The sequence below is a fragment of the Theropithecus gelada genome, chromosome 2, assembly GCF_003255815.1.
Source record: "Theropithecus gelada isolate Dixy chromosome 2, Tgel_1.0, whole genome shotgun sequence".
Lineage (NCBI taxonomy): Eukaryota > Metazoa > Chordata > Mammalia > Primates > Cercopithecidae > Theropithecus > Theropithecus gelada.
Window position 1 is genome coordinate 65,595,551 of NC_037669.1, and position 23,949 is coordinate 65,619,499.

Here is a 23,949-nt window from a genome sequence, read left to right on the forward strand (position 1 = left end):
AGGTTGACAGTTGCCATATTGCAGTGTTGTGTTCAAATCACCCTTGGTTTATTTTTATTACAGTGTGTTTCTATAATTGTTCTATTTTATTATTATTTTGTTCATCTCTGTCTTATTTCTAAATTAAACTTTGTCATAGGTATGTATATATAGGAAAGAATAAAGTATACATACAGCTTGGTACTATCTGCAGTTTCAGGCATCCATCAGGGGGTCTTGGAATGTATGCCCCACAGATAAGGGGGTCTACTGTACGCTCAGGAATTTTCCAACTTAAAACCATTCATCATGGCACTCTCTTTACCCTGTACCCATCTCTAGCCATGGTCCCATTTCTCTCATTCTCACTTATTAAAAGAATAGCTGATTCTTTCTGTTTCCGGTTCCTCACTCATTATTCATGTATCTGCCCACCACTATGTGGCTGATCCTTCCCAAAGACTCCACTGAATCTGGGCTTGATAACATCACGGAAAGCATTTATTTAGCAAATTAATTTTCTCTCCTTCATTCCTTCCTCTTTCCTCTCTCCCTCTCTTTATTTCTCCCTCCTCCTGTCTCCTGTTTTTTTCTGTTTCTTTATGACTTGAAAAATTTATTGAGGTAAACTTTACATACCATTAAATTCACTCTTATTGGTGCACAATTCAGTGCATTTTAGTAACTGTGATGGTCGACCATCACCACATCCTGTTTTGGAATGTTTCCATCACACTAGAAGGAACCCTCATGCCCGTTTGCAGTTATGCCCCATTCCACTCCCAGCCCCAGGACATCTGTCTGTTTGAATGTTGTCAGTCTCTTGCAGAACTGAACACTGCACCCTTAGCTTTCCTAACACAGTTCACACGTGAGTCACACTGGGCCCCTCAGAATGTTCCTTTTATTTTCTTCAGTAGGGAGCTTATATTCCTCTGCTCACACCCTTAACCACTGGGCTTCTCCAGCCTTCTCCCTCAGCCCAGTGCTTTCTGGGCTTTCCCTGAGTCATCTCTCTCACTCTCATGAATTACCTATCTGGCCTAGATTTTTCCACTGTTCTGTGTCCCCGTACTTATCTCTTTCCTTGTCTCCTAGGTAAGCTGACCTTTTTCTCTAAGAATTACCTCAGATGCTCCCTATTTTAGGATGGCACTGTGATGTTCCCCATTTTCTAAACGTTGGTTGTACTTCCTGTCTATAACTGTACATGGAAGAAGAGAAGCACCACTCATGAGATGTAACCCTAAGTCAGCTTTCTAGTCTTACCTGCCCCTTATGGGAGTTCTTCTCTTAGCTCCTTTCCTGCGGCAGATGAAAACTCAGGTAGCCCCACCCACTCCACTTCTGACAATGCTTGGGTAAGAAATACAGTTTCAAGCAAAAAAATTACAACATCCTGTCTTATGCAATAGTTACAAGGTAAAACTTGATTTAAAGGGAAAACTCATCTCCCTCCCTGGTGCTAAGTTGGTGCGGAGGGAAGGTCTGCAGTTAAAGAGATAATGTTTTGGCTTCTTTTCTCACCTAGTTCACCTGCACTGCTTCCCCCTAACTCGGTAATTCCAATTCTGCTAAGTATTTTGCCCAGAAGAGAAGAAAGGAGACCAGCAAGTTCAACTTGATGGATCCCGTTTTAGTGGCTTAGTGGTCATGTCACTTTGGACTTGGTAGAAGTGCAGAACTGGCATTTTCTTCCAGTGGTTCTTTCATGGGTTCACTTGAGATTCCAAAACACTGGGGATATTTCCCCCTCAGTTCCCTGAATGTAGTGCTGCACTCTCCCTCTTCCCCGCCCCAGCTAGCCACTTCCTTCTTTCTCAGCCCCCACAAGTCCAGAGATACCCTGGCTTTCCTCTGTGAGATCTCTTTCCCCAGAAGGAGGTTCTCCTGCTCAGGATGTATAATAACCATATTCCTCAGGAAATGTCCTGCATTCTGTGCCCCTAACATCTCTCAGAATCCTTTTCCTTCCCCAGTTGCAACCCTCTGTTTGGCTCCAGCGTGCTCTCATTCTCATTTAGTTGTATCATCCCAGACCACTGCATCCCTCCAAAGGCAGCTCTCTGTGGTCTCCTTGATGTGTAACCTTAAAGTACAGCTTAAAAGGAGTACCCGCCTTCCTCTCTGTGAGGAAGAGTTCTTTCCAAAGACACCCCTCTCTCAAATCTTCTGCTTAGTCTCTGGACAACTCTGATGTGAGTGAGCCGTGAGAACCAGACAAATGGTTTTGCAGGATCTCCCTTAAATGTTTGCACTTCTTTCTGGCACCTCCCTTTGGGATGTCATACCTGCTGAGTCTTGGTGGTCCAGGAAACTTTGCATGAGCATCCTGTTACAGACCTCTGTCTTCCAGTCTAGAATCTCTTATTAAAATGTAGTATAATTAATTATATTTATGGTCAGTGTGCTACTTGAGAGTATAAATGCCTTGAAGACACAAATTTATTTTAAAATATTCTTTTTCTGTGCTTATACTTGACATGCTGCAGGCACGCAGTGAATTTGAGTTTTTCCCCAAGATCACTCTCCTTCCGTGATCATGAGGTGGGGAACAGAATGGTCTGGGCTGGTGTGCACAGTTAGAACTCAATGTTGAAACTCTATTTCAGCCAAAACATTCTCTTTGTACTTTTCATTTCATTTACCCTTTTCTACTCAACTCTCACAAAAATATTGTTTACAGATTTTTCACATTTTATCATTTTAGGAATAATTTTTTTTTCTTTTTTAAAAATGTTTCATTTCATAATTTATACCACTATGAACACTAGTGTAATAAATGATTTTACAGATTTTTGTGGCAGATAACTGGGACATTATCCTTAGTGGTAACCTCTCAGTAGTTTCAGAAAACCTTCAGAATGAGACTGGGGAACCACTTAAATAATAAGTAAATTATTTTGATAACTATATGAAGACATTTTAATTCTAAAATCGCATTTATGGCGCCTACATACATGTCAGGCTAAAACAAAATTGATTCTTAGAGTTACCACCATGTATTCCAGTTTGTAAAGAGTTTCTAAAGAACACATGACTCAGGCAGCTGAGGTGGCGACTATGCAAAGAGAATTTCAGTGCCACGTGTTGAGCTCTGTATTGTTTGAAATATTTTAACCTGGAAGGTATATTCCTTTTCTATTGTTAATCCATTGTAAAAGTTTAGTAATGCTTTGGATAATAGATATATGTACACTGAAGAATATTTAAAATTTTTGAGAGACTGTATAGTGAACATTTGTATCTTTCTGTTCTCTATTCCTGACCCCACAGTTTTCCTCCCCAGAAATAACTGCTTTTAACAGGTCTCTTATGCCATTCAAGAACTATTTTGTATAGTTACAAATATATATGCTGTATATACACTATATACAGCAAATATGGAGACAAAAAAAACCCATATTTCTTTTGCACATGGTATTTTGCACCTTATGTTTGTGGTTTACTGTGTCTTTGAAGTGTTTTCATTTAATCCCAGAGAGAGTTGCTGCATTCTTCTACATTCATGCCTATTGCAGTGATGGTGCATTACCGCAGTGCATATGCTTGAAATCAAGCCATGGAGTTTTTATGTTAATAGTCAAGTCCTTTCCCTTTACGGAAGAAGTAACTGACATTAAATTTTCAATTGCCAGTTGTATTAATACAGACCTTTAAAAATATATAAAATATCAGGTTATACTTTATGGCTCTCTAATGATCTGATTACTTAAGCATTCCATTTGGTATCTATTGCATGGGGAAAATACGTTGTAAGTACACAGTTTCTATCTTTATTTCTCTTTGACGGATTTGTTCACCCACTTGTGTCTCTATTTCTTTATCTGAAAAATGGGGGTGATAACAGAAAGATCCCCATAAGTGGTTGTTAGGATTATAGTGGGTTAATATATAGGAAGCACTTAGAGCAGTTCCTGGCACATAATGGGCACTCCATAAAAGTTAGTGATTATTACATTACTGTTTCGTTTCCTTCCTGGTGTTGCAAAATTGTCCCTGCAGGAAAACATTTATATTATATTATGTTATTAAGCTATTTTTAAATCCTAAGTAAATATATGGTGGCAAGGAATGTTATTATGTAGACTTCGGAAAGGTACATTCTTCATTATCATACAAGGAGGTCTGGAATCATTTCCCGTTGAATCAAAGGGAAGGAAAATCTGCATACCCTTTATAATTATTTAAATTTGTCTTTGTTCATTATGTTTCGTGTTTAACTTGGAAGATGTCATGCAAAATAATATATCATAGAAGTTGCTTATCATTTAGTTTTCCTTTCATCATTACGTGTAGTAAGATCCTTAAGTCTAAGTTCCTTTTATGTGTAAAGGTTATTTTTAGGGAAAATATGACACTTAAAAAATGTTCCAAAAAAGCACCTTAGATTTGGCTACCTTGGAACCTTGGAAAAACATTAGACAGTGCTGTTCTCGAACCGTCAGGGATGAAGACTTGCTTTCAAAATCCTGCAACACTGTTGAAACTCGGACTCGCTCTTAAACAAAAGTCTTGTCTTGAAACATGCAACAAGCGACATTATCGCATGTCAAGTACAAATAGTCATCCATAATTGCGGAGAGGCTTGTAAAGCAGTGTGACCTGGAACTGGCCAAGTAATTTGAAGTTTAAAGCAAAGCAAGAACATTGAAGCAAACCCTTTGTCAAGTATACTTAAAATGTGTTGACATGTTGTCTAATATTTTGAAGCATATCGGTTGGCATGATTAGGTAACTGTGTCTTGTCCCTTTAGCTTGCACTTGGTTGAAACTAGTGGAACCAATTGAAAAACAGCTTTGTAATTTTTTTCTGGCATAGCATCAGCGATGTTGGTCTTGCCAGAGGAGATCTCTCTGAGTTGAGGACAAATTGAAAGAAGCTCTGAAACCAACACATAGCATCTCAGAACGTTCTGGCACTATTTTTGTATTGCCGCCCCATCTACTGCAATGTACATACAACAAGAGCTCCGATTCTCTTTGCTACTACTTATGTCCACTCATTGCTGGAAGACCAGAAGCAAAAATTAACAGAATGTCAGAGATAATATGCCTCACCATATAAAAAACAATGTCATAATTTAAACTTGTTTGTCAAGTTTTTCAACAGTAACCCCAGGAATATTTGTTTCTTTGAACAGGATTTTCCTTCTCTTCAATTTGTATAGTTTAGATTTTTTCCATTGTCATAAAATTTTCATTAATTTATGCATGGAAAATAAACAAGAAATAAATTTTTGAATATACACACATGAACACACATATCTATATAGGTATACACATACATACATATGATTCTTTGTAAAAGAAATTATTTTTCGGTGCAATAAAGCATGGAGTACACACAAGTTAGCTTATGTCTGTCTATGCGCATTTGGACTACAGAGATAGATGCGTTCATAGATTTGGCCGATTCTAAAAGGGACCTTAACATACGAAAGGTTATATATAAATCACTGTTTTTTGAAGATTATCGTCTAGTAGGAGAGAGAAGCCATGATCTAAATAATGCAATAGAAGGTGTTGCAAGTGTCAAGGGTCAAGGAAGAGAATATAAAGCGCTGTAGGTGTCCACGGGAGCACGGAATGACTTCCAGCTGGCATTCACCCTATTTGTCCATTGTTCTGCTGTCAACACAGAACTGCGGGTATGGAAGGTAACATCAAACTGGGCACATTATATTCTTCCCTCTTTGCTGCTGAACACTTGTGAAGTGCAGGAAAGATGGGTGAGCTGGGTAAGAATTTTGGATTTGGAGCCCAGAGTTCATGTAACTTTTATCACCTATCTGGCCAGTTTTCAGCAGGAGGGAGGCAAGGTCAGCATGCAGAATGGATGAACTACATCTCTGGAAGATGTGAAGCTTGTAGATGAGTGAATGAGTGAGTGATTATGAATGAACAAATCGGTTATGTGATGCATGATTTCTGATCTGGCAGGATACACAGTCTCAACAAGTCAGTATACTCATTAACTAGTTGACTACCATGCTACAGTGGTTGCATACCATGAGAGTGAGTTAATGTAAGTTCTAGAAGATTCACAATACAACACCCATAGGTATCAAACATTTGTCCATTAGTAATTGAATATTTTACTATAATAAATGTCTTTAACCTGCTCAATTTTTTTGTGAAGGTTAGGAATAATATATATTTATAAATATAATTCGTTTCTAAAGTATCAAAATTGGAGATGACTTTTTGTGGATGCAAGAGAGGGTGGTGTACTAAGCAATCCTTATGGTTAAAATTGCTGTAGGGTTTTTCTCTCTGAGAAAGAAAATGCTTGTTAGGTACATGTTATCTGAAAGAAATGTTGCCAAATCATTCTCACACCTAAACTTTCTCCACATAAAGAAATGTAACTCTCAGCATTTGCCAAGATGATATTCAAGGTTGTCTGTATACATTAAAAATAATAAATACATATCAATATTTCATGATATCTGCAGTCTTAGTAGCAGTTTTGTAAAGTATATGACAAGCCACAAATGGTTTCTTCCTTCTTTTAGAGCAACCAGGCACAACTATTTAGAGCATTTTTGGTTTTGAATCCAAGGTCTAGCATTTTTTAGCTCAGCTGACATTAAGAATAGATAGTACAGTTGTCAATATGCACTAAATTTGGGGGCTATTTAAAGATTGCCATGAGAACGTGTTGTGAATATATTAAGCTTTAGCCCTTAAATGCAAATGTCTATTAGCAGGGAAAATTCTAAAGGGTATCTATTTTTTCTTTGGCTTAAACACATTCCTGTGAATAGAAGAATATTCTTATTGTAGCAGATGACATTTTGATTTGTATTTGTCTTGCTTCAGTAGCTTCCTTTGTATTTATTTTGGCTTTGTGATTTCAAAAGTGGGGAGAGCTTTAATGTGTCCCCTCTCTCCATGATGATACTTGGCAATGCTGAGAAGTCAGATTGTGATTGTATTAATTACCTTCATTATTTATAAAGTCAATGTCCTATTTTAACATTGATTAAAAATAAGCAACATAATTTAAAAAAAAATCTTCCTGAGTGACATTTCTTTTTATCTTCAAACTTTATACAGTGTATGCATGTGTGTACATATAAATGAATATTATATGAGTATTAGCATATCTTTTCTCTTAAATTCTTTGTCTATTGTTTTCTAGTTTCTAATTTCTATGAATTTGTGGGTGAGAGTAAAATTGGTATGTTGCAAAATGTGTTCTCTTTTCATCTTTTTAAGCGAGATACAGATTATAATACTTCTAATTTGAATGTTTATTTCAAATATGATTATTTCACCTCCCTGATTAAACTTGCAGTTAACTTTTCAAGGGTTTTATTCTGAGACTAATACCCTTAGCCAGTCATACAAGACGGACCGCTGTACATCTGCAGTCTCATTTCATACTATGCTGAGCTTTGCCATGTGTATTTCATCTCTTTAGTCTTCTTTCTGTTCATGCAACCCAAGACCAAGAACATACCATGAGCCCCTAAGCCACAGGGCCTTTGCGTATTCTATTTGCTATGCCCAGAGGTGATTGTTAAAATATTTAACCAGCAGTAGGGCATGCATACTGATCAATCCAAAGTGACATGGGCTAGAGCGGGATTCTGGAAGCCCTCTGCTGAGCCTTTTGCTTGGCTCCAGAGAGGTGTGGTGGGGTCCTGGGACAGCATGGAGATAAGTAGTAGTTGATGGGGGAGTAGTGTCCAGACATTAGCTACTCACAAGCCTATCTGCCACCTCATAAATCCACACCAAGTACTTGTCTACACTAGGGACATTTCTTCCTTCCCTCACTCTGTAGCACATACACACACCTCATATGTCATCTCTTCTTTTCTTCCTCTGTACCCCACTTCCTCAGAGAAGTTTTCCCTAACCTTCCTGATGAGGAATGCTTTCATTTAGGTAGATGTCTCAGAAACATCTACCCCTCCACTGTGTGTACCTTTCACGTGGGCAATTTATAAATACCCCACACTCATTTAAACAAGGTGTCACTCGCAATAGTTGATGCACTCCATGAGTATGGGGATGATCAGTCTCCTGACAATCCCATCATCACCTCCACCTCCCTCTAGAATTGTAATCCCAGCACCTGAGAGGTACTCAATACATTTTTATTGAATGAATGAGTTTTCAAAAATAATTTAGAGCATCTTGGAACACATTTATATGTTTTAAATATAATCAATGTACATGTTATCTTGGGAATGGATTGTTGGCAAGATAACGTTTTTTGAAAACAATCACCTTCTTTTATGCCTTCTTATACACTTTCCTGAAGTAATTTTCAAATGGTGGCCAGATCCCATGCTGTGACTTATCCTTTGGTTCCAGTAGAAATGCTTTTCACTCACTTGATGTCCAGTGCAAAGATTTAATCTCCCGAGTGACTCATTCATTGTTCTTAAAGCTCAGCAAGAAACATTGCTTGAAAGCCTCCTGTGAAAGGGTATTTGGAACATTAGAGAAACCAGCGATGGGTAAATGGTGGTTCTACCTTCAGAGTTTTATCCATCAATCTAGTAATTTACTCCTTATCTTATTTGTAAGAGTTTATAATATTCTCTTTTCCCATTACAGTATTAGGACACAGACCATGTATTTTTTTTTTCCAAATGACATAGGGCAGAGCTTCATATATTTACTTGAATAGTTTTTGATATTAAAGATGAGGATGATAATGGCAAGGTTACTGCACAATTCTTTGCTAGAGTTTCCCCTTCCTTTCCTGAAATTCCCAACTACCTGTTCTTTTTAAGTCTGTTATTCTGTTATTGCCGAATTCTTTCTAAGTTAGATTTTGTGTATGTACTGGATAGCTATAACTTCTTTGAGGAAGGAAGTACCAATTCAATCAATGTACTCCTCAAGACTTTGCAGTGGTCGAGTCTTACCCATTGTCCCTAGACTTTAGTGCATGTTACTATCATTTCCTAGTTTCTCATGAGTCTTAGACATGTATATGTATCAAATTAACATATCTCATGTTTCACATGCCTTTTATGACTACTTAACATTGCATTTTATTTGATAATTTAAAATATTATTGGTTTTCCAGTCTGTCTGTCTATATGTGTATGCATGTTTGTGTGTATTTCATCTTTCTCCTGATTTTTGGACCACAGTTTCCTCAAATGCATGATTAGAAAAAAACTATGGCTGTCAGTTATAAATTAAATCTAATCTAGAATGATTTCAGTTATCATTTAAATTAGTAATTGAAACTAATTATGGACACAGGATATGTCATTGATTGAGCAGAAGAAGGAGGAAGGCAAGATACCTGAGACCCTTTGGTCCAAGCAGGGAAAATCAACCACTGGAAAAGCTTGAGCAGTATAATGATTGATTGAGGTGGAATGTGTATCTCTCCCTCGTATATTTAAATTATTCAATAATTTTGGCCATCAATCACTTGGGACCTGATGCTGTTAAAAATAACTTCAAAAAACCTGTTTTCTATGCACAGTGTAGCAGACACTACATGTGCCCTACTCATCCTCTTGCCTTCATCACTTCAGTGCACACACCACTTTTAATAGCTAGTATATGCATTTCTTTCCTTTTTCTCACCTCTGTAGTTATTTACTGCCCTAGTAGGAGGTTACAAGTACTGGGCAGTTACTACTCTCATGGGAATTGGTGTGTAAATACCCCAGCTGCCTTGCCCCTTTGCAAGAATAACTCAGAGATGACTCTTGGATGACTCTTAGGCCTGGGTTCTATAGGAACTGGACTTCCAGTCATCCATGGTGTTAGTAGGCTTTATATTTCACCCTGTCTAGGCTGTCTTTCTTTTCCTGTCTTACTTCCCCATCTTGACTGATTTTGTCCTTTGCTTCCCAAGTAAATTACTTGCACTTGAATTCATTTTGTCTTATTTGGGTTGTGGAACCCAAACTGAGACATGCAGTTTGCAGCAGTGGGGATATTGAGTGAAGGTTAAAGATCAATGGTACTATTGTAAGTTGTTAACCTGCAATTCTTAGAACAGCAGTTCTCAATTGTATTTGCACTTGTTTCAGATTCCAGTGGACCTAGAGAGAGTGATGCCTAGGCATTCTAGCCACAATTCCATCTCTTACATCCTACCTAAGAGTGTATATGAGATTGCAGGCACCCAAGAGCATTATTATAGGAATGATGACTTAACATATTATTTTAAGTACATATTTTTTAAGTTGTCATATTTTTATTATTTGATTTCTTATTATTTGGGATGTACATAATATCTGATTGCATACGCCACATGTCAGGAACCCACTGTTGGGAACCACTGTCTACAGGAGGCTGAGTTCTCTCTTTGGGTCAGTGACAACTAAAACAGCTCAATCATTAGCAGCTGCTGAATCAGAGAGTTGTACCTGTTCCTCACTAAAGTAACAAACTTTAAAATCATTAATTCCGTGTGTGGTACCAACTGAATTTTAGGAGTCCAGAGATTCAGGTGTGTGTATCACATGTACTTGATCATTAACCATGCAGCTTAACTAGTTTTAAGTGGCCACTCAAAATGACACAAGACTTTCACATAATTATTTCCTCTCAACCAATATATTCAAGTTTATGAAAATTAAAGAAAGCAAAAAAGAAAATGGTTTCATTTGCAAGGTTCTCAGACTGAACATTTTCTACCGTTAGCATTTTAAAATCTGTTTTACACAGCATATGTAATTGGGAACTTTCTGCAGTTGTCTTAAAAAATAGGTCTGAGATGGACATTGATAATGCTATCTATAATTTGCGTGCTTTATTAGGAATTCAGAAACTGCAAAAATTAGTGCTTCAAGTTATCTGCTTATTTGACTCTGTTGGTTTTGCCAGAATGCTGTCGTTAGAGAAAATTGAATAAGTTAGAATTTTAGGTTAATGTTTTCTTTCTTGAAATTATCTGGCAAAAGTTTTAATAATATATTAAAATTTAATATTTTAGTATTGGTAAACATTTCAAATTCTATAAGATCGTTTCCATCTACCTATGAGTTACATGTTTTTTAAGTATCTACATTTCAAGCATCCTCTATTTCGTATCAAAACAGATTTGTTTTATCTGAGGGTTTTCAGTGTCTCCAAATGATAAAGAGTTTTTACGAAAAGAGCAAAATTGCTTTTTTAAAGCAGCTTTTTTAAAAGCTAACTTCTTTGTACATATATTTTACAGATTAAAGGATTTACCTGAAGACAAAGCATTCTATTCATCAGAGACTGGACAAGAGTTACTCTTGCATTTGGCAATTAAAGATGATGTTTCCATGGAAACAGTTGATCCTGCTTTCATTCATTGGCTGCTTGGGAGGTAAAAATCCTGTATTTTCTAAGTTGAGGTTAGAAGTATACTCGAGTCATATGCTTGCATAATTTTCAGGTGTTGAAATAAAACTCCAAATAAAACTCCACCAATAGCAAAGAAAAACAAATGCTTTCCCCCCAAAAAGGAAAATTTAAATTCTCTAATCTGATAATTGGGTTCTTATTCCTTCCCTTATTTTTGTAAGCCATTTTTATTTCCATAGCAAATATAATGACATCTGATAGTACAGATCTACTTATATTATGCTTTGGTATTATGAATATAACATCAAATTTGAGCATGTTAATTTGTGACTTTTTTTTTCCAAAGAGACTTAAAGAGGCGAGATCTCACATATAGAGGAGCATATAAATTTAAAAAGTGCTGGTATTTTCATATGTTTTACTTTTAGCAAATAACTTATCTAAAGGACTAAAACTGAATATAGATATAATTTTCTTTTTTAATTTTGGAAAATTTGAAATTTAGAACAAAGTAGAAAGAAAAAATGAAAAAAATTCTCATCTTTGACACATACAAAACAACTATTACAAATCATTTGTTGTATTTTATTTTGTTTTATTTTACTTTCTGGAGAAACAAGTGAAAAGTTCTTTTAAAAATCATGTATATACAACTAACTTTTTGTTTATTTTATTTTGTTTTTCCTCTTTTTATGATATTCTCAAGCACCAAAAAAGCTGAAACAATAATAGAATGAATGAATACATCTGTAGATATCATTGAGATGTAGTTATTGTACCATTTTACTGTATTTCTTCTGTATATATGTGCATGAATGTGTGTTTTTTCCTTTTTTTTTTAAATCTATGTGCTTATTTTGGTTAACACATTTGAAAGTAAGTTATAAAAATCATCACTCCTAAAATTCAGTACTCATCTCCTTAGAAGACCACTTTTCTACATAAACATAATTTCTTCATGATACCTAAGGAACCTAACAAAAAAGTAGCTCGAGACTTTTCTAAAAGAAGAAAATGAGTGCGGAATGAGGCCAAATGGAGTAGTCAGGTAAAACACATGTTATTTAAAGACATGAATAGATTGGAGTAGACTTTTGGGCTCTTATGTCAAAGTTCAAACATGCTTCAAATATTTACATGATAATATATAGCAAAGATCCATAGTCAATAATAGTTACAGATTAAAATCTTTAACTTTTAAAAGAAAGATGTTTTTATAGTTTTTATAGATTTTTACTGTGATGCTTCAATTATGTTTCTAAAACATTTTCATTGACTGCTACTCATCTAGCACTGAGGACAAAAGGAATAGTTGTTTAAAAATTTCTGACTTTCAAATGGGCTTTGGAAAAAGTTCAATATAGTAAAATATTTTATTCTTGGAATCTTGTCTTCATTTATAAAGTTTCAAATATAATCTCTGTTTTAGGAAAAGGAACAAAAGTGACAGAAAATATACTGCAGCAGTATTACTGTTTATGATATTAAATTTTGTAAAAGCAATCTTGAAATTTTCCAAATAGTTGAGGAGACATTCACAGAAAGACATACTCAGAAGGAGGAAGACATACTCAGAAAGTAGAAAGGTAGCAAAAGAAAATGAGATCAGCTTTTGAAAAGTTTCACATTTTTAGTTGTAATTTTCCATTATGTGCAAATTGTATTGTGTTTCAGCATTTTTGCGAAATGTTTTACATATTTATGAACAAATATATGGAAAAAGCAGCGTCCCCTTTAGTAAGATGTGAAGACATCATAAAGAATTTAAAGGTCAACTTATTCTCTAGATATGGTGGTAAAAACGTTATAAGGATTTGTAAGGGAGAATTGGATTTACATGTGGCAAATTTATGTAATTATATGTATTTGCACATATATGTACATATGTTTCCCTGTGTGTAATTATACACGTAATTATATGTAATATATTGACCCCTGAACTATATATTTGCCTCTTTAGGGAGTTAGAAAGGCAATAGAGGCCTATGTCCATATAAATATACACTTAAGCCTATTATAATTGAGACTACAGATCACACTATATGAGATAATATAGATTATCTTCATGAAATCATTTTTTAAAAATTATCAATACTATAATGAAGGATAAAATACATGGTCACCAAACAGGAACATTGGCTTACTTTAATATTGTAGATTTAGTCATGGACAACACATGTCCACAAAATTCACATATTTGGGCTGCTTGTTTTCACAATGATAGTTGCAATGTATGCAGATACAGCCCAAGACTACTGACACACATCTTCAAATGCTTTCAATCATAGCATTCATCCGTTCTATGTCATGCAAATGTAAATGAATTTTTGTACTAGTCTTTCCTTAATAGTGATTAAGGAATGCTCTGAAAGCAAAATAAACTTTTCAGGTTCTTCCTGAAATGATTGAGGAGTATTTTTCATTTGGTGGTTTTAATAACACCACTATTATAATCACTGAGAAAATGATCAGCAATGCCTCTGGACTGCATTTAGTCTCAAAGCAGATTTGGAACTTTGTGAGTTTGTGGTGTTGGATGTGGCACTTCGAGTAAGCAATTGCCACAAACTCAACTGGCTGTCATTTCTTCTGTAGTATTTGTACACAGTGTGATATGATTTGATAGCATTGATACTGGTGGAATGGAGATGTCACTGATCCCTGCTTATAAATCTTGACATCCTCCATGTTTTTACAGATAAACTTATTTCAAATTATCCCTTCTATTGCAGCAGACTAAATCTTGAATTGCTTTTCATTTATACCATTTAAATCTTGACAGTTTATCAGAGTATGCATGTGAGAATCAGTAAAAGATGCAAACATTGTTGGTGTATTTTATTCTTATAACCTTGATCATTGATAACTCCACATATTGGATATTTTGTAAGCTTCATGGTGACTAAGAAGGCATATGTGGAACTTAAAAGAAATTACATTGCAAGTGCTATTAGAGTTCAACAAACATATAAGTTTAGATACAACCCACAATTTTATTTAGTTCTTAAAATAGCAGTCTCAAAAGTATCTGTTGATTAGTTAACTGACTCCTGCAAATAAAGTGCTCACTCAGATGAATTTAATTGACTGTTGCCTAAGTGTTAAGCTGTCTTAAAGTACTCATCCCATAAAAGTGTTTTTAAATACCCCTGAGCAGGAAGTCTGTTGAAAGCAAAAGAGTAGAAACTGGTATGTTCACAGGGGGTGGGTATCATTGCAGGAGATCAAGACAGGGAGGTGTTTGCCTAGTGACAGCAACCAAGGAGAAGGTTTAGGGATGAAGTATGGAGAGTTAAATGAAAGGAGGCATGCCAGAACCCGGGGTGAAGTGGGAGAGCTTACAAAAGATGGAACAGAGATGTGGAAGGATCTCTAGTGCAGCGGGATATCATGGAAACTGAGGAAGCAGTTCAAGAAAAGGGAGAGGTGGAAGAAGAGGATGTCTGAGGAAAAGCCAATGAGGCTTGTGAATAGGAAGCCTTGAATTACTGGAATGTAGGGCTTTAAGGGGGGAAGAAAATATATGAAGGTCCATAATACTTTGATAAAACTGAATTATACTTACTTACATGTACGTATGTATACAGTTGACCCTAGCACAATATGGGTGTTAAGTGTTACTGAACGGACAGTTCAGTAACTGAACTGTCTGCTTTCCTGGTGCAGTAAAGCCAAATATCCACACCAAGGCTTTGTGGTGGGAGAAAGGAGAGTGTTTATTTGCAGGCAGCCAAGCAAGGAGAATTGGGCACCTCACGCTTAAGACCTGACCTCCTCAGTGGCTGATAAGCAAGAGTTTTTAAAGGTAGCAATAAATTTCAGAAAAGCAGAAGTTACAGGCCAGATCGTAAATCAGTACATGCAGGTTATACATTGGTTTTGGCCTAAAAAGCTGAGTATCTTGAAGCAAGAAGAGAGGGAGGTTACAGTCCCTCTCCTAGATGGATTCTGGCTCTCTGATTTGAGTTTGGTCAGGAAAGGGAAGCCTTGTCTAAAAACTTGGAGTCAGCAGAAAGGAGTGTTAAGTTCTGGCGTGTGGGCATGACTTCCTCTGGGGCTCTCAGGAAGAAATTTAGAACAAGGAAGTGTGATCAGGGTTCCAGTCCTCATTTCCCCCTTATCTGAGGTTGTATGCCAGAGGGTCCATTTGATAAAGGTCTCTGTTACTGAAAAACAGCTCAGGGACATATATTAAGATGTTGCCTTTAGTTTCTAGAAGAGCCAGACATATTGTGACTCCAACTTCCTTGGCTATTGTTTTAAGCTATTACTATGTTCTTACTTACCAAGTTGCTCATTTACTTCTCAGGGCTAGCTTAGTGCCTGGAATTTCCCTTGAAGGAACTCAAGATTTTTCTTTACTTCTATTCTTGGAAAGGCTTGGCAGGACCCTAAGAAGGATCTCTGCCCCATCTCAGTAGGTGTGTTGACCATCCCTCCAAGTAGGAAAATCTGCGTGTAAGTTTTAACTCCCCCAAAACTTAACTATTATACTTAGAGCCGACTGTTGACCGGAAGTCTTACCAATGAAATAGTTAACACATATTTGGTATGTTATATGTATTATATCCTGTATTCTTACAGTGAAGTAAGCTAGAAAAAAGACAATGTTATTAAGAAAATCATAAGGAAGAGAAATGTAGTTACTATTCATTAAGTGGAAGTGGATCATCCTAAAGGTCTTCATGCGGATCGTGTTCACATTGAGTAGACTGGGGAGGAAGAAGAAGAGGGGGTGTTGCTCTTGCTGTCTCGGGTGGCAGAGGCAAAAGAAAATTCATGCAAATGTGGACTTGTGCAATTGAAAGCTGTGTAGTTCAGAAGTCAACTGTATTTACGTGCATATCTGTGTGCATTCCAGGCCTGCTCATGTTGTAGATGACACAGTGGAGTCTAGAGCATTTCAGGTACTTGTTCAAAGTCACATAGCTTGTTATTGACTCAGTAGGGCTTTTTCTAGACTGCCAGAATTTTCATCTAGGGGGTTTTCAGCTGCACTAAGCCGTTTATCAGTACGGTGTGTTGTACATTCTTTTACAGAGAAGAACCAAGTGGTTCTTCCTTGGTGGTGGGTAAGGGAGACTGTTGATACTTATCAGTGACTGGGAGACAGAGGTGCGTGTGCACGAAGACCTGGGTGAGCACTGAGAGGAGTTGAGGAGAGTTTTTGCACGAAGACCTGGGTGTGCACTAAGAGGAGTTGAGGAGAGTTGTCTTTTGAAAATATCTCTGAAGATTTCAACTTCTAAGTGTTCTGAAGGTGAAAAGCCTTAAGTGAATGGTCAAATGCTGAACTTCCCAGGAAGGTTGGGTTGCTGAAAGGAAAATGAATTCTTCCAGATAGAGTTGCTTCTGAGTCAAAAAAAAATTGAGGGTTCATTGAGATCAACTGGCTAGGAAATTCCTTGGCTTAGTGGATCAGAATTTCATTCACAGTGTAGATATTTGGTATGTTCAAGCCCTGGCTGCTGTGTTCACCTACGTTGTTTTTTGCTCTTGAAGACTGTACACTGCTCTTTTGGAATGAATAGTGAATGCATACTAATGGTTTCTTGCATCAAATAATTCTTGCTGATTTATTTCACCCACTACTGAGTGTTTGGGAGATTGGGTCCTTAAACAGGATGTGCATTTCCTTTATAGTATGTGTATGCCATCTTGCCAATAATGATATGAGTTTGAGGTATGAAAATGCTCACCAGTGTGGAAAGAGGCCATTTCCTCATGATTATCAGTTGCCAGTTATTGTCTTGAAGCTTGCATACAAGTAATGACCATCATCACTTGACCATCTTCAGAAGTGGGCCCTATATGAGGTATTTTACATATGTTTTTCTATAATTCTCATTTCACCTGTGCAGTATCTAGCTCCCACATACTTTCTATGTTCTCTTTTCTCTGAGTTTTAAAAAATTTTCTTTTTGCTTGATATAACATTCACACTCTATGGAATGAAAATTCCTGTGGGGGTATGCCTTGAGGGTCCCTTCTTCTATTAACTAGAGCACCCTTCCAATGTTCGTTCTTTTCAAACTTCCCACATACCCAGCTCCCTCCCCACATCCAGAAATTCAAAGCTTGAACATAAGAAGATATTCATTTCTAAGGACCATTTCTGCATTCTGTATTACTTTCGAGGCAAAATTACAACTCAAAAACTGGTTGCATATTTTAATTTGAGAACTGGCAGAGCTGCCTGCTCTTGTTTTGTTAGTGAGACCTAAGTTACTGTGTGTCTTCTCTTTTCCCACAGATAGGTATGTAAATACAATTTATTTTCACTTCTCTGCATTTTACTTCCTTTCAATATCAACCAATACTAAGTTTGAGACAATGCATAGTGACAGAACTCTGTGGTTACAAATCCAACACTGGCTGCTATTTTAAATAGAGACATTTTAAAGTTAAAATTATTTTGTGAGAACTATATACAGCGGAGAAAAATCAAGTTACACATGCATCCCTACATATATAAGCATCTGGTTGCATAACTGGACGAAACCATGGGAGAAGATGGAGTCATTTTATCTTTCGTGATATGATTCTTGTCATTTTAAAGCAGTGTCACGTTAATGAACAAATTGTAGAAGTTGTTTGGCAACTGTGGTAAGGAAAAGTATAGCCCAGGTATCTTTCTAAGGTGGCTGGTTGTGTAATGGTTGCCAGTTTTTTCATTTGGCCTAAGACCAACTAATAATGGCTACAAAAACATCGTATTAATTTCTTTGGAGTGTACAGTGAAATGGCAAATGACTTCTAGAAATGGAGAGATTGTTAGAATTCATTTCTCTATCAGTAGATAAATATATAAATGAAGATTATTCAACATCCTTTTTATTGATTCTTTGGTCTGTCAAATTGTTGACAATTATTGGAGCATATTATAACCTCCATTGTGTTACAAATTCAGTTGTCCAATTTTCTATCATTGTGATCCCACTATGCACATGCGATTTCATGTTAGTTGGTTAAGGCTGAAATATTGGTGAATATGACATCTTTCCTCAACATTCTATTCATTTTGAAAAAATAACACTTTATTAAATATTAAACATTGATTTTTGGTCATACTACATTGTTGATATTTATCACTTGAAAATAAGGAAAACAACAAACCTGATGTTGAAAAAAAAAAAAAAAAGTCAAAAAAATTCTGTACCCCCAGCTGGCCGTTAGACTTCCCAATGTGTTTCCAACTTCTGCCTGGCAACTAAGGAAGTAAGCTCTTATCTTGGCATTTGACTTAGTACTTTCTCTTTATACCACCTGGGTTTACTTTATTTATAGGATGAGGGGTGACAAAAGTAATATTCCCACCTGTCACTTTAATAGGAGGCAATTTATTCCTCTTAACTACAAGGACAGTTCAAAACAAACTTTTTGCACAGGCTGACCTGGACCTCAGCTAGTGGCAAGTGCCCTTGTGAAACTATTTCTTTTTAGGAAGCTGCTCTTTTTTTTGGACTGCTCGCACAGCCATTGAAGATCCAGCCCTTATTTGTGGAAGCTCTTGAGGGCTAGTTATGGGGGTGTGAAGTGGTATGTTAACACATGAAACCATATCCCTGAACTTTGTGACTATTTGGTTTATTTATCTGGACAACTTTCTAGTGTCTACTGACCTGCGAGAGTGGAACATGTAGGCTGCCATTTTATAAATGGCTCTGGTTAGTTACTCATTGTTTATTCTAAGCATGTGCACATTATTTGCTCCTCCAATCTCATAAGCAGGGAGGTTGTGGTGAAAGCTGTTACTGACTGAACTTAAGGCATCAGGCAACTCTGGGATCAGTTGCTGCCATTGTGACATTGATTGGTGTCGCTTGTGGACATGGAAGCACTGGTACGATTAAAATTTTAGTCCAGAAGCATGTGAATCCTGGGAATAGTCTTTTCCTTTTTTACTTTCTTCACAGCAACATCGTGCATTCTGTCTTCTTCTGAAAACTTTTTTGACTTAAAGGGCAGTCTGAATATGTCACCCAGTAAGTAAAGGGAGATGGCAACACTTGTGTGTTTTTATGTTAGTCTTAAGCTTTTGAAGCAGAGCTCCTAGATTTTGTCTCCAAATAAGTTTTGTGTTACTAAATTTTTTAGGGGATGTTAAAATATCTTGCATGACTTCTTCACTCTGTAGCAAAATAGAACTTTTCATTCTTATCCCATGAGTGTGTGTGAGCGAGTGTCTGCACACTTGCAAGTGATATTTAAGCTCAAACATATGTACAAAAAGAGAGAAGTGGTATTAAGTGGAACGTAATTATGTGTATAATTATGAAGCATTGACTATTGAACAGTGTGCTTTGTGGGTTTCTGAGTAAACATCTATTTTTTCGTTAAGGAATAATTTTACTGCAGCATATACAAGGCCACAAATGGCGTGATTTTTTTTTTTTTTTTTTTTTGCTTGATTATGCAGACAAACAAATGAGAGTACTCAGTGCTATGGCCATTCTTTCTGTTATGGGAGAAGATAAAGTAAACATTCAACTAACAACAGTATAAAATAGTCTAATGCTTTTTCTTCTGCCTCATGAGGTTTTTGAAAGCTCTTTGCTGCTTGTTTTGTCGAGTTTCCCATTGATGTTACTTTGGTGAGTAATTATTTGAAGAAACGGTAGAAAGTAAATACTTGCTGGAGAATTGTCTCTCAATGAGAACTGATCCAGTGGGCATTATACGGACTCTCCCTTTTCCCCCTCTTTTTTTGAAGTTACTACGTTCCACAGATTAAGAGGGACCTTTTGTCTCAGACTTAATACTTGCATTTATTTGCTCAAACCAGATAACTGAACACAGGTACCAGTATTCACAACTACCATGAAGATAATGACAATTCCATCCTATTTCTCAGGCCGTATATATAGGAGGCTATAATGAATAAAATCGTGTATTAGACTGCATTCCCATAAATTACGATTCCTCAGTCAGAGGTAATTAAAAGTTTGATGCAACACTAAGTAAAAAATATGCAATAATAATATCAAATGACATTTATTGCATTGCCACTGCTGCCATGAAAACATACTGCTTATCTTTGCATCAAAAATCCTATATTATAGATATCATTCCCATATAACAGTAGAGAATTCAGTGACTCGGAGAGCTTAAATGACTTGCCTAAAGCTAAATGGAATATTAGTGGGAAAAAAAATCATGTCTATTGTGGTCCAAAGTCACTGTTCCTCCTAGTAGACATGCTCCTTCCTAAAGCTGGGGTCAGCAGGATTTTTCATAATGTGTGCTAGATAGTAAATATTCTCAGCTTTGTGGGCCATGTAGTCTCTGTCATAACTACTCAACTCTGCCCTTGTAATGTGTAAAACAGCTATAGACAATATATACAGAAGTCAGTGTGGCTGTGTTCCAATACCATTTTATTTATGGACATTAAAATTCAACTTTTATATAATTTTCACATGTTATGAAATGTTCCTTTTGTTTGTTTGTTTTTAGAGACAGGGGTCTTACTTCGTCACCCAAGCTGGAGTGTAGTGATAAGATCGTAGCTCACTATAACCTTGAACACCTGGGCCCAGCAATCCTCTGGCCTCAGCCCTCCCAAGTAGCTGGGACTGCAGGCACACCACCATGCCAGGCTAATTTATTTATTTATTTATCTTACTTCTTGTAGAGATGTGTTGAATTGAATTTATGATAAAGTGGGATTATACTTAGATGTACCTTCAAGCCTTTATGCCTTGAAGGATAAAGGGCAAAAATATTCCAGGAGGAAGAATGACATAAATCAATCCAAGATATGTTATTTGATAAACAAAGTTATTTTGCAAGTAATTATATGTGAATTTCTTGCTGACAACCATGGATGTCTTACTCCCTGTGGGACTGTAGTCTGTGAATATGGAAATTGTGCTTTATCGACATGGAATTGCTGAGTTGAAGATTGCTAGACCTTTGATTTTCTGTTTGTAAGAAGGTGAAATTTGACTTTATGTCTAAATCACTGCATTTTTTTTTTTTAAATGAAGCCATTCAATTTAAAGGAAGTGTTTTCTCCCCGCCGAAATTCTTTGATCCAAATTTAAGAACTGTTCAAGATAGATTTGGCCCAATAGCTACCATCGTGCAGCTCTGCAAACCCAAATTCCTGGTATCTATGGTAGGTCATATATGATTGTAGAATCTGTGATTTGCAAAAACTTGAAAAAAACAAACTAGCCCAGGTCCTTTCTGAAAAGCAGACCCAAAGCTCAAACTGACATGAAGGGACCAAGATGTGGAATGTGTCCAGGCAGCCTGCAGGTGACTGATTTGAATCCTAACTTTGGAAGATTTAGATTAAAGTAAGAATGGCTTTTTGATTACTTGGTAACTAAATTCATAGCTTGCATAAATGATTTCTCATAGATTTGGGGATATTTTGCAAAAAGATACATTCCATAGGAATAGTAAGACCTTTGCTAATGCTGACCCTTCTTGATGGTAACTTTAACCACAGTAAACATTCTTAGAGATCTGAGTAAGTGAAACACCAAGTAGAACTGAATATTTTTATTTTGTTTTGTTTTAATGTCACAGACAGCTGTTACTTTCAAACAAGTGATTAAAATGCAGAAATGCGACTTTAGTTCAGCACGCTGAGGTTTGCAAAAGATTACTCTTAGGGTGCTATTGCTGTCGAAAGTGCTATTTTTGTATGTGCTTTCATGAAGCTGCTCCTATCTTGTACCTGTATTGATGGTACTCAGAAGGGTGTGCGCGGGGTGTAGGTGATCAAGAATCTGCAAACTGCCTAACAGAAATAACTGCCTAGTGACAGTGGATGCCTCTGTAAGGACACAGTGAAGGTGTTTCATAAGAGTCATAGACACATTCATTGAATTCGCTTCTGCTATATGTTCATATTTTTATATAATGAATTATTTTATAGTTGAATGCATAAATTATAGTTGGAGATAAGTGTATCTGATTAGGGTGGTCTCAGGAAAGTCCAAAGTCTTTCTGTGATCCGCTATAACATTTTGTAAATTAAAACCATCCGCAATGATGCATAACTACACACACCTACAGACCCAGGGAGATTCCCAGACAATTTCTAATTTACTAAGTTTTCATATATATATATGAAATATATATATGAAATATATATGAAAACTTATATATGTGTATTTTATATATATATGTATATAAAGTAGATACGCTAAGAGGTTAGAAGAAATGTGTGTTAAATAGGGTCACTATCTTCTGAAAGTATAAAGCCTGGGGATGAGGATGATAAGAGTGAAAAACAAGTAAATGTAATATATTATAGGATAATGACATTGTGATGAGTAAAATACACAAACATTGTTCTAGGAATTCAGAATGAGGAACGATTACTACAAGGGAGATAATGAGGAAGGATGAATGAAAGAATCGAGAGTAGAGTTTCTTCAGACTTCCTTACACAATTTGGTGACTTCTCATACATACTGCCAAATGCTTCCTTCAAAACGATGGTACCAAAAATGTATAGAGAGATTCCGGTTTAACTCATCTTCTCCAGCCCTGTGGATTACTTATTTATAATCTGTGCCATTGTTAAGGAAAGCAATAGGAATTAAAAGGAGGTCAGGCACAGTGGCTCACGCCTGTAATCCCAGCACTTGGGAGGCCAAGGCGGGTGGATCACAAGGTCAGGAGTTTGAAACCGGCCTGGCCAACATGGTGAAACCCTGTCTCTACTAAAAATACAAAAATTAGTTGGGCATGGTGGCATGTGCCTGTGATCCCAGCTACTCGGGAGGCTGAGGCAGGGGAATCGCTTGAACTCAGGAGGTGGAAGTTGCGCCACTGCACTCCAGCCTGGGCAACAGAGCAAGACTCCATCTCAAAAAAAAAAAAAAAAAAAAAAAAAAGAATTAAAAGGAGCACCACTTTTTTATTCAGAGTGCTTAATAGTCACTTAGAATTAGTTGATTTAGCAAATGCAAAGTGTGTAGTACTGGGCCTAGCATTCCATGTCTATTTTCCCTTCATAGGTTGACATTTTAGAATATCCATATGTTTATTAACTAAGTATATATAATGAAGAGGGATTTTGTTCCATACTGTATAGCACTAAGAAACAATGCTTGTCAAAACAAAATAAAATGTGTTTTTGTTTGCCAACATTATTGGCAATACACAGTATTTCTCTTCTCCCTGAGGCTACAGAGGTAGCAGTTCAGTAGATTTGGGGAAGGCTCTCTTGTCTTTACTGTATCTTGGGCCCAGTGATACTCTTTCAGTTTTTAAGATGGTTATATTTTTTCATACATTGCCAAGGTTGGTTTCATTCCTAAGAAAAGGAAATGAAAGAAATATCTTGCAGCTGTCACCCATCACCCATTCGCTCCTAAAATAATCTGGGGCACTGGTGGCAGGAGAGAAGGTTTCTAGACCAAAGCTTATCAAATAGGGGATAAGAACCCATTGATGTTGTGATGCTATGAACATAGTAGTAGTTTATGTCTAGCATTTTAAAAAGTAGGATAAAGCATATCAGATAGAATAGAATAGAGTGGAATAGAATAGAATATAAAGGAAAAAAGTAACCGTCCAGCATGCAGTAAGGATTAGTCTTATTTGAAGAAATCTTTTTATCAGTTGTATGTTTACTTTATCAGTTGTATGTTTATCAGTTGTATGCCTACTGTGTCTACAATTAATCATTATGATACTTACATTTTAAATCGTGAATCAATTAAAATGAATTTA

At 36.4% G+C, this 23,949-nt stretch overlaps 1 protein-coding gene across 2 annotated transcripts in view; it reads left to right on the plus strand.

Annotated features, from left to right (window-relative positions):
• Positions 1-23,949, plus strand: part of CNTN3 (contactin 3) — a 339,179-nt gene that overhangs the window by 76,737 nt on the left and 238,493 nt on the right. For both annotated transcript variants that reach the window (XM_025377841.1, XM_025377842.1), the window contains one exon: positions 11,138-11,272. In XM_025377841.1, coding sequence (XP_025233626.1) covers positions 11,218-11,272 — 55 coding nt within the window. In that variant the 5' untranslated portion in view covers positions 11,138-11,217. The remainder of the gene's footprint in view (positions 1-11,137; positions 11,273-23,949) is intronic.